This window comes from Botryllus schlosseri, chromosome 6 (genome assembly GCF_051294905.1).
Source record: "Botryllus schlosseri isolate E-star chromosome 6, Bs_hap1, whole genome shotgun sequence".
Classification (NCBI taxonomy): Eukaryota; Metazoa; Chordata; class Ascidiacea; order Stolidobranchia; family Styelidae; genus Botryllus; species Botryllus schlosseri.
The window spans coordinates 25,236,887-25,249,339 of NC_137241.1; the positions used below are offsets into that span (position 1 = coordinate 25,236,887).

Sequence of the window (12,453 nt, forward strand, 5' to 3'; positions counted from 1 at the left end):
TAATTGCTATCAGCTGCATTTACAACGCTGCCACCATGTAGTAGCGTGACTGACGGTCTGTCTAATATACGAGACGTGAGTCCTCAAGCAGCCATGTATTCAGTGACGACCAAGCACCGAAGCACCTGCGATGTCGTCACACCCTAGTGGCGCCATAGAGCTACCACTACATTAATGCCCTGCGGTATGCAGACTTTTGAAACCGCAGAATTATTTTTTTTTCGGCATCACGGCAGTTGAGCATCGCCTGTATCAGTAGGCCAGACTCCAGAGTGGTATTGGTGACAAAGTCACGCACAACTTTCAGTTTGATTACTTAACAACCACTATTTCTAGTCTGGTCAGTGGTATGCTACGATTCCTGAAAATTATTTTCCTAATATTATGTTATTTTGTTTTCTCCTTATGCAACAACACCCATTTGTTGTCAGCACAGCAAAAAATGGGGATAACTGCACTAGCGATAGTGATAGATAAAGAGTGTGTGTGCGTAATGCAACCATGCTTTTTCAGTTACACCTGTATAACTATGATCATGTATAATTCATTTCCAGTTGATTTTACCTAAATAATTGAATACCTTAATCTTCAATATGTCGAAATCTGAGCAATCTTCGGCAGTCAAAACTACTAGGCCGACCTATAAACGTATGGGTCAACAGTTTGTGTCGGGTGGAGCCGCAGGTTTGTCGATTCTATAATACGGTAACTTGAATTCGCGTACATATTTTATGCATATATATATTTGTTTTCAGGACTGGTGGAGATATGTTTGATGCATCCTCTCGATGTTGTCAAAACCAGGTATGGTCCCGCATTTCATTTCAATAGTGATACATTGAATTTTCTTCATCTATTCTCATGCTCCACTCGTGCTACTCAATCAACTCAACCATAATTTCCTGTTTGTGCTGTGTCTAATTTTATTTTCCAATAATGATAGCTTAGTGCCGCTATAATGATGGTAAAATGTAATATGCCTTAAATTGGTGAAGAAATACCCAATGTGAGATTGAAGCTCTGTTTCTGTGATGCTTTTTTATCATGAATGAGTATGTCATGATTTTATCTTCAGATTACATGTTCATTTGAGAACTTTGCAGCTCATTATTAAGATCACTATTGCTAGTTTGCTACTATTGGTAACCAATCATTATACATCATGATGGTATGAATACAATTATTAGTGTAAATTAGAATATTCAGAAGAGCAGTATAAAACTATATTTCCGACAGAATATGCATAATACTGGTGAATGATATTCTTGAAAGGAAAAAGATTTTATGTAATAATTTGTATATTATAATTCATCTTTATTGTTTCTGTAATTGAATGCATTCTCTCTCTCTACTATAAAGCATTGTACATTATATCAAACCATACTCTAGTCATTGAGATGAATCAGATCTTGCATTATATATCTTGAACTCAATACTGTTGTCATTCGGCCGATTGCTTTGAGATCAGTCGAACTGACCTCGTGCTCCGGATGTTTTTCAATGACTTTTATTGGCTTATTTGTTTGCCAATGACAATCATAACTGGACAAATATTTACTCAGCATGAATTTACACATTTTCAACTTCAATGTTTGTATGCCCTCTGCAGTCTGCATCAGTTGCAGTGTTGATGTTGTATTGAGCAAATGCTTTGCTAATTATTTAGGCTTCAATTCAAACTTCAGTATTGGTTACTCCATGTTTTATTGGTGGTTCGCCAGTATGTACCTAATGGTGCGTTTTGCATATTCTGTATGAAAATGAGACAAATTAACATTTGCTCAAGAGGATTTTTGTGAGGAATTACTTGAAATCACAATGTGATACCAGCACAGGCCTTCTTATACCAATATTATCGATAGCAACAGCTGGCCAGTGAATGCTACCCAATCTTAGCCCTAAAGTTCCTACAACTTTCATGACCATGACTGGTTCTTTTGATATAAATTTTGTTTATTTACTCAGTTGGGCTAGTGCCACAATTAATAAACCATGCGATTTATGGCATGATAACAAAAAATTATTATGCTACGCTAGTAAATTCCGAATTTGTCACAGGTTTCAACTTCAAGGTGGAGCAAATGATCCAACCAGATATACTTCTGTGGCTCATTGCTTTCGTACCATGTATCGAACTGAAGGGTGAGACGTATTAAATTAAATCTCCGTGCAATTTTGTGATTATGTACGCTACTCAAGATACATTGAAGCTGTCTTAATTCAACCCTTTTGACGCAGGTTCCTATCATTTTATAAAGGAATTCTGCCTCCGATACTTGCTGAAACACCAAAACGCGCAGTAAAGGTCAGCATATTCTCATTTCCTATTCAGCACTTTACATTCTCTAATCGATATGGTGTAACTCAGGAATGAGGTATTCCATTGAAACGTGTTAGATCTCGCCAACCCGTTGCTGTTATGCACAAGTCGTGGCTTTGTTGGTGCACAATGCCGCAAATGAGGGGACCATTAATCTGTTTTCAGTGAATTTGTATGTAGCAGTGGTTTTCAGGGTCAAAAGTACTTGTATTGAACCAATATACTTGAATAAAGATCATTTTGGAAACCTCTGAATCAAAATGCTTGATTTCATTCAAAAAACTTTAATAAACTTAAATCTGATGTAGCCTATATTATTGTCTCCACGTAGGTGTGCAACTGTGCATTGATCAGTATCCGTTGGAAAAAATAACATTCGCATCACTAGCACAGAACATTGTGGCTGTCAAATGGTTATCGTTGGTGTTAGTTGTCAGAAGCTATTAACAATTAATTCAGACACTCAAACGTATCGTCACTCCTGTTGAATCTATTTTAGTTGAGATATGTATCCACTTATTTGCAACTTCCAATTAGAGAGGTTTTCTTCTTCATCGAAATCAATAGTTGTACTTGAGTGGATTATCTACAACACTTCCTCTGCACCTATTAGAGTACAGTTCTGCCGGGGACATGGTTCTACTTATTATTGACTGTGCTTTGATCAGCTCTGCTATGTTTCACATATACAATTGAGCGGAATGAAGAATTTGCATCAAATTTATGTATGTTTACCCCATTTTATGTTTCAGTTCTTCTTCTTTGAAAGATATCGGGAGCTGCTGAGTTTCGGACAGCCATCGACGCCGTTGGTACGTTCTGGGTTTTCGCCATTTAACCCTATTGCATTCGCCGTTTCGTAACCTTGATATTTGTTTGGATACATATTTGATTTTTTTGTCAATAGGGAGTTTTACAACAGACATGTGACTTGAGCATGTGGTGGATCAAATCTCGCTCGTTATCATTGAACATGGCACTACTGGTGAATATCACTATTATAGAACAATGTCATGCCGTTTGTCCTGTAACATTGTAGTGCGAGAGCCTGGAAATAATTGTGAAACCCGGCCTAGTACTAAAAGACGTATATCTAGCTGGATTCCATAGTGAGACGATTCCTAGTGATGCCATTCACTCTGTCTGTATGTAACCAATTGAAGACACCTCATGATTACAAAGGAGTCGAAACGAGTAGAAAGGAGTCAAACAGCTATCTTGGCCTTCAGATAACTATAAGATATTGCATACGCACTGAATGAAGTAACAGAAGAAAACATAAAGTGGACGCGCCATACAAATCAAGTCATTCAAGTGCATTGAAACCAGTATGCCGGATCGTAGTGCAGTAATCTGTAGCGTAGGCTAGTATTTTTACACTGTTTTGTTTTGGAAATACGGATTAGGCCACTTTGAACTTTCATGCTCCGCGTCTGAATCACTACTAGCTACTTGTTTGCATTGTTCGCTATTCTGTACTGCGTTTATGCTTTTTCGTGACTTGTATGTATGTAATAAAGTTCATTTTTCTATTTGCTCAAGTTGGATTTTTTCGAACCCTAATCGTCCTTAGGTGGCGCAAGAGCACCACGCAACAATCGAGTCACGATGGTGCGAATCAAATTTAGGATGTCGCTTATCCTAGTAGCGATAGCATGCTATCCGGTGTTTATAATCGGCAACGTGGTCACGAGTGGTGTGAACGCATGATGCAGCGCACAATGAGATGTTGGAATGCAAATCATTTTCGCCAAATACGATGGCAATTCGTGGTAAAACAGCCATTGTCGGGTGGCAAGCAACATAATTTGCGCGTACGCGGCCATTCAGTTCACGGCTATGGTTCGCATGACCAACGCATACGCGCCGACCCTACTAATCTGCAAGACAACATAACTGCTGATTCTATCTCAAATATTATATCATCAACCGGTATCACGCTGTTGCGTTTCGGCCGAACTATACGAAGACACACTCGAAGGCGGCGAAGCCTCGCATTTCAAATTGGTAGTTAGCCACTGTAGATATAGACACTTGTAAGGGAACTAATACTGAACCGCCAGTATCACAACTATTTGCTGCGTTTCGCGGCGGCGTGGATACCGCTTCACTGAATTGCCAGGCCGCGTCTCATCGACCGTCTTTCGTCGCTTTCCAGGTCTACGCGGCAGCCGGTATGGGGTGCGGCCTGACAGAGGGCTTCGTCATCAATCCATTCGAACGGGTGAAAGTTCAGCTGCAGTCGGAAAGAAACGTCAAATTGGCGGAGGTATGGTCACGTGACCTTTTACCAATGAATTTGGCATTAGAAATGTAGTAACAATAATTATTATGAAAGCAACGTAATAATACTGTATTGATGAATTGGAAATGAATGTTTCACTTAATGTGAGCGTGGGTTCTGATACACGACACTTGGCGAATTATTATAAATGTACCGACTATAATTATTAAGCGATGCGTTACTACTGTATTAATACATACGGAAATGAATGTTTCACTGAATATAAGCTAGAATTGTGATGTGATAACTAACTATTATTAAAGCGGTGCAATAATACTGTATTGATTAATTCGAGAATCAATATTCTAATTTCCATTTCTGAAAATGCTACAAGAGAACTGTATAGTAGAGCTCTTCAAAAATGACTTTTTTTCACAAATCGTACTGGCTACTTGATAAAATTGTTAGGTTACCTCATTTAAGCATACACACAAAATTTGGTTCAATTCCAGCCAGTAACCGCTTTGCTACAGGAGAAGAAAGTTTCTATTTATTATATAAAAATGAATAATAACAAATTTGAAAATTTTCTGTTCACCCCATGAAAATGTTAGGCTGTCTATAGAAACGATCCTCACCAAATTTGTATCAATTCCAACCAGTGGAAGCGGAGTTATTACCGTTGAAAAATTTTGATTTGAATAAAATAGTATTTACGGTGAGCACAACTATAATAAATAAACAAAGAATCGGTCACCGTAAATACTATTTTATTCAAATCCAAATTTTTTAGACGCTCCGCTTTCATTGGTTGGAATTGAACCAAATTTGGTGAGCATCGTTTCTATAGACAGCCTAACACTTTCATGGGGTAAACAGAAAATTTTCAAATTTTTTATTATTTATTTTCATATAAAAAATAGAAACTTTCTTCTCCTGTAGCAAAGCGGTTACTGGCTGGAATCGAACCAAATGTTGTGTGTAGGCTTAAATTAGGTAATCTAACAATTTTATCAAGTAGCCAGTACGATTTGAGAAAAAAAGTCATTTTTGAAGAGCCCTACTGTATAGTGCGAAACGAGTCAAGCTTTGTGTGCAGACATTTGCTATTCCCATGCTTATGTGAATGAACTCTGTTTTGCTATGAACTGAACTTGAATTTTGTCGTGTGTCTTTCTAGTGCGGAATTAAATACGTTTTCCCAAGTTTTGGCGACTTCAGTAAGTCTAATTCTAATCTAAGAAAATTTACATTTGTCCAAACTGCCGCTAAGGGCCGATTTCAATATGGGGAATTCACTGGTAACATCGACGCGCCCTATGAGCCTGTTACGCAATTTGTGCGGCGTGCGAATATTTCCGATTTACGTCCCGTTTCCGAATCGGAAGCATAGTGAGATGTATCGCGGATCGTGCCGCCGTACTGAGAATAGCCTGTATCAATTTACCGGGAGCGTAACAAGCCCCCTTCCCCGCTTGGCTTAGCGTGAATAGACCTCGTCTCTAGTCGTTCGGATATTGCGAAAAGACGCCCCTCAGTAAAATATTGATGCGGTTTTACAAAGGTGCGCCTCTTTTGACGGTTTTGACTTTCATATTTCGGCTTTGTTATGTGTGCGATGACCTAAAAATATCGCGCGAGAAATTGCGTTGCGCAAATTGCCAGATGTGGTCAAATTAGTCAACGTTGGTGGTAGAGTAGAATTGGAAGTAAAGTTGCAAATTTCTACTCGAGTATAAGTAGAAGCAGCGATATCCGAATGACTAAAAAGTCTGGATTTTTGGGCCCTAGTTTTGCTTAAGTAACTGAAAACAATCGAGTAGAAGTGGAGGTAGTGGAGTAAGTGTTGCGAGTAGACAAAAATACTTGAGGACTGCGTTAAAGTAGAAATAGCTATTTCCGAGTAAGTACGCATAATAAAGTACGTCTCTGAAGCTTAGTTTTGACTATAAGACTGAAAATTGTCGAGTAGAAGTGTAAGTAATCTAAAAGGCAGAAGTGGCGATTTCCGTGTAAGTGAAAAGTGAGTATTTTCGGCCTAGTTTTGCATAAAAAAAAAAGTGAAAACTGTCAAGCAAAAGTGAAAGTAGTCCAGAATCATAACCAACTGAGTAAGCAGCTTGACTAGATGACATCTACTGAGTACTTCAAAAAAGTAGAAGTAGCATTTTCGAGGAATTAAAAAAGGTACGTGGTTTAGGGCTATAGTTTTGCCTAAAAAGGTGAAATCTGTCAAGTAGAAGTGGAAGAAGTCTAAAATCATAACCAATTGAGCAAGTAGTGCGAGTAAACGAAACATACTTGAGTACTCCAGATAAGTAGAAGTACTCCGTTAATAACCATATCTTTGAATTGCTAACCGACGTAAGTTCGCTCTGTCGAATGTTGAAATCATACTTCCGAAAACTTCTGTTTCAGCAAGAGTCCACTTTTTCGAAAGCGAGAAAAATCATCAAAAGCGAGGGCCTGGGCATGAAGGGCATCAACCGCGGTCTGACGGCCACGCTGGGGCGGCACGGAGTTTGGAACATGGTTTATTTCGGGTTCTACCACTCCATTAAGAAGTACATCCCGCAAACAGAGGTGAGTCAAATTGATTCGGCTAATGTGTTTATTTGTTTTGCGTCGAGGTTTTGCTATCCTATTCGTTTTAATCGAATCAAGGTGTTACCACGCATAAACGGTGGTCGCCTGATTTCCTGCTCAGCATGGCAACGGCGTGTCGCGCATTAATAACACTTTGTTATTTGAACAGCTTCTTTGAGGTACAGAACTTCAATATACAATTGAATAGTATATTCATATTAAAATGAACCCGAATATTTTCGGCTGACACTCGTCAGGGGTAATCGTCAGCAACTAGTAGAGAATTCGAAAGAACAGCGTATATCAACAATCGTAACACAAAATATGACGTCACCAGCACGAAATGTCGAATACGAGTCAGCTACCAGTGATGTAATTTGATGTTATCCGGTGTGCGTGCCGTGAACTCGAAGTTCGTAATCGCGCTTTGTAAGATGCGCGGCTTCCGACCCCGTCGTTGAGGTGTGGCTTGAGGTTATGATAAAATACTGTAACTGCGCAAAATACGGATGGTTCGTAGATATTTGCATTGTTAAAACTGATGGTAGGTGTTGAACCGCGTGACGCTATCATGTAGGCTACGTGTGTTCACTTCCCGACGGGATCCGTATCGAAATACTTGTACTTATTTGGAGCAATCAAGTAGGAATTGCACAGCGTCTTATGACGCCACAACGGGTCCTACGCGTACGCTGTTATCTTCTGAACGCATTCTAGATAACACTATGGTTAACCCGAGACAGATACCTTGGCATTGAGCCCGCACGCTGGAATTCCAATCGCAAACATTGTAACAGGCGTATTGGTATATTGTGAGTGACAGAGCTGATGATGGATACTATTGGTTTTCCTTGGAAATGTCACCCAGCTTACGTCTTGCCCGCTGCTGTAAGCTTTGATTTACTTCCCTTGTTCCGTGTTTGGTTCTGTGGCACTCTAGCATGTCGTTGCGGTTCGCGAACAGATGTTGTTTTCATATTTTCCTTCGCAAGCTTTCGGAAACACTTGTATCGCCGGGGCGAAAGTCTTTTAGCGACGTGTGTAGATACCGCCACGCTGCGCGGACTTTGAATGGTGCCCGCTCTCGTGGGAAGTCGTTTTGCCAATCACAGATTTCATTTCCTTCTTAGTGCGAGTATTCTGCGTCGCCCAGACCCTTTTGTAGCGCCCATGATAGTAGTATTCGTATGCCTGCGGTTGCCCTACATTTGAGCATGCGACACTTGAACTTTATTATATTATGACTTTGACTTGAATATTTGACTTTATAACCTCAAAACTAACCCTAACCCAGAAATCATCACGTACCCAAACTCTAACTCAAACCATACATGAAATCTAATCCTGACCCAACCCTAACTTAAACCCAACTGCTCAAGTGTCGCACATGCTATTCGTATGCCCGTATGTCTCGTCTATTTTCTACGGACCATGCGTACATTTGTATCGGTAATCGCACCGGTGTTGCGGCTATACACCCGATGTATCTACCTTGGTAATTTGTCCAATACAACTTAGTTAGTTTCGTGCAAATGTCCAAGGCACTTACAAGTGTCCGTGCTCGATATTGTTGAGGCCCAACTATTGTTGCAGCTGAAATTCTAAAACGTACGGATGTGCAATTGTGCATGTTGTATATAGCATAATTCTTCCTATCATGTTGCGGAGTTGTTGCTTTTAGCTGCCTTCGCCGTTGAATCACGCTAAGCTATTATTCCGACTTGCAAAGCGAAGGCCATTTCAGAAGACTTGTCAAATCTGCGATATTTCGATTCTGCCCAGCAGTAATGTTTGCGAAATCCTGTCATTAGCTCCCAACTACACCATATATAAGACTGCACAAGTCGGGCTTGGGCTACCGTGTAACATTCACAACACTGCCTCGTCGCCATGTGGCATTAACAAGGGCTGGGTATGAGTACTGAAATTATACACTCCGTCATACTAAGAGTTAAAATTTATCAGCGAGAATCACAGTTTCGATACTAATTTTCAGTGTGGCAGATTTGAAACCTCAATCGGTCGTATCGCTTCGTACGTAACGCGTATAGTACAAATCTACGCACTTTCATGGAAATAACGTGTCTGCGAATTCATGATCGACGCGCGGCATTGTCACTAAGTGCAATGAAATAGGCATATTCGTGAAATACCAAATTATCTTTTATGTGATGTAGAACCGGCATGATATTCTTTGCGGTGGCATAAAAGTTACGTATTTGAACTTAATACTTCTTTCATACTTTTATGGCGTTATAATTAGTGATGCTCGACTGGGCCCGAAGCCCAGCCCATGCAGCCCTATATAGTATTAACGAGTATACCTTAATACGCTGGACGTCGCATTGCTTCATGAAGTGAGTCGACTTCGTGCCACAGACCTCCAGTCGTGAGTCACGTCGGCAAAATCTTGTCTTTTGTCCGATCCCGTTAATCACGTCTCGTTGCCACAAGTTACACACCTTGTTGGAAGTATTGACGCCGGCGGCATGATTTCCTGCGCCCCTAAAACTCTCAGTATCTTACGAGCGACGCGTTGATGACAGAGAGCAATAATGTTGGTACTCTTTTCAGTCGAGAGGCAAGGAATTCGCTTTCAAGTTATTGAGCGGATTCACAGCTGGCACGCTCGCGTCCACAATTAACATTCCTTACGACGTGGCGAAAAGTCGGATTCAGGGGCCCCAGCCGGTTCCCGGGCAGATCAAGTATTACTACGCCCACCGCACCATGCTGCTGATTTACAAGGAGGAGGGGTGGGTTTGGATGGCGTCTCGTGCGTCACGTGGTTTATGCTGCTAATGCTGATATTTTTCTGTGCAGATTCCGCGCTCTTTTCAAAGGATTAACCCCGAAAGTAATGAGGCTTGGACCGAGTATGTATTGTATATATTTACACTTACCTTGTAACTAAGCTTGATATAGACTCGACTATTTGAGCAAATATAATACACGTGATCCGGCATTTTTCTTGAAATGTACGAAAGAAAATCAAGAAAGTAAATGGCAAATGAATTAGCCGTGTTTTAAATTTGACTGGTATACGAACAGCCCGATCTTGGAGACGGGTTCTCGTGTGGCAGGGGCTGGCGACCTATTAGACAATCGGGCTAGACATGGCCAATGGGCCATGGGCTAGAAAAAGATATCTAAGGCCGTGGGACGCGCAAAAACTTCTAGTAGCTGCAGGTCTCACCACGTTAGAAATCGCGCTAAGAGACTTGTAAAGCAGTAGGGAATGGCGCGAAGCAAAAATATCCAGGCAATTGAATTAATTTTGTTACAAGTATTCGTGCGCAAAGTCAACATTTGCGTGTTCTCTGGTCCTTTTATTAGATCACCCGAGCTTAACTCAAACTTCCCGTACTGGGCTAAGTGACTAGGCTATTTCGCGGACCGCACATACTATTGAAAGTTGGTATTTATCCGCGGTACGCAGGTTGCGCAGCCCTGTCGTGTAGCATTCCGCGCGTTGCAGCTCACGGCCCGACGATTTCTCGCGCCGAGATCGAAGGTCAGACAAAAAAGTGAAATCAGTACTTGCGAAAATTTGATCCGTTCCGATCCATCAGGTTTCTGTTGATCGCGGTACGCAGTATAAAGCTTGCTTGAAAATGCAGCGCGCGTCGGAAGGCGAAGAATCCGCGTTCGCATTTCAATCCTGCGAATCGTTCGCACGTTTCCGACTATGATATCGTTTTTTCTGTTGCTCACTCGCCTCGTCGCCAACATTATACATTGCCATTCATTTTCAGGCGGGGCCATTATGCTGGTTGTGTACGATTATTTATCGAGCTATCTCGCTGCAAGATTTCCGTGAATTGCAACATCTGCATCCGTGTTTGGACCCGAACCTATTTGCCGGCCGATTGTCTCATGAAGCCAACGCCACTGGAAGACCGGTGGAATCGTGGAATTACATTGCTTTTATATGTTTCGCGGTACTCGATTTTACTGAATCGTATTTCTGTTTCGCATATCTTCATTTCAAATTCGATTGTTGTATATTCTGTCGCTGTGCGATTCAAGTGATCAGCAATTGGGGAAGAATATTTTTCTCACTCATCCTCTCACGGAATCGCCTTTCCAGGATTTCGTAAGATATTTGAGAAGCGAATCGGTTCCGAACGAAATTACAATAAATTTCTAATACTCGTTCTTATTCTGAAATTTTACCTGGTGAATCTTTATGGGTACCGTGTGGCTGACTCTTTCAAATATTATTGTCATTCACCTATTACATCGCACCATGTCACAACCGATATCTCACAATTAGCCATTCAATTGCCATCCGTGCTGAAACGGATGCAATAGATTTGCAATTGTATATTTTCCAAAGTGATCGCAAACTTTTTTGCCAAAAGGCGCGCGAGACAAAACCACTAAAACCATGAGTTTTGCCTCTGAATCTGCTTTGCATACTGCGTAATGTGTCTTCCGTCTGTGTATTTCGTATTTGAACCATGACACTGCAATCACTGCGTGTTCTTTTATTTCATCGTCGTATCAATGCAAACTTCAGTGCTTCGTTCATAGGTTTTATGGCTGTGACTCACGGAATTCTCCTTTCAGATTCCCTGTCATGTCGAATGCATGCTGCTGCAATTATGTAATTTTCTTCTCGCGTGTATACGTTATGTGGTTGGTCGCGACCAAAACATGCCCTTTTAATCATAGTACTTTAATCAAATCAATCCGCTTATGCTTTTGGTGCAATATACTGTTCTTGATATGCTTCGTCTCGATATATTTGTAATTCGTCTTGCTTACTAGTGCGTATGTTTTCGCCTGGGTCAGATCAGCCGACAAATAAAGACATACGTCAGCTTCTTTCGTGTGTTTGTCTTATCGAACTGTCCTCACAGCTGAATTGCTGGTAGGATCCCGATCGCTAAGAATAGGCTAAGGTTAGCTACGCTGGATATCCCTCTGAGTTCATTTTCAGCCAGCGAAATACACGGGGAAGTGGGGAACCCGCCCTACCGCGGTATTATTACAAACGTGTTCATATGCGTAGGCAGTTATAGGCACCAACTAGATATTTTACGCTCACGATGTCAGTCGAATACTCGAACTATTGCCATAAATCAAGGAAGGATTCGAACACCTGCGCACATTCGAAAAACAAGTGAACCATTCTAAAACAAAACGATGTCTCGTAATAGGTACAGGATCGCCCTAGTTAACAATTCTTGAGGATCATATCTGCTTTTAGACTTCGACGTGAAATGAAATGTAGTTGATTAATGATAGTGCCCACTTTTTGTCTCATTTGCTCATTGACCGGGCATAAATATATAGAATATAACGACTTCGCTTTTAT

General features: G+C 40.9%; 1 protein-coding gene across 1 annotated transcript; it reads left to right on the plus strand.

The window, feature by feature from the left end:
* The first annotated feature begins 442 nt into the window (after positions 1 to 442).
* LOC145441781 (mitochondrial 2-oxodicarboxylate carrier-like) lies at positions 443 to 11,960 on the plus strand. The gene is made up of 10 exons (XM_080319722.1): positions 443 to 684; positions 756 to 804; positions 2,059 to 2,142; positions 2,239 to 2,305; positions 3,073 to 3,132; positions 4,479 to 4,589; positions 6,963 to 7,127; positions 9,705 to 9,886; positions 9,954 to 10,006; positions 10,886 to 11,960. Exons 1-10 carry the CDS (start codon positions 594 to 596, stop codon positions 10,948 to 10,950), a joined length of 927 nt encoding a protein of 308 aa, XP_080175848.1. The 5' UTR covers positions 443 to 593; the 3' UTR covers positions 10,951 to 11,960.
* The last annotated feature ends 493 nt before the right edge of the window (positions 11,961 to 12,453 follow it).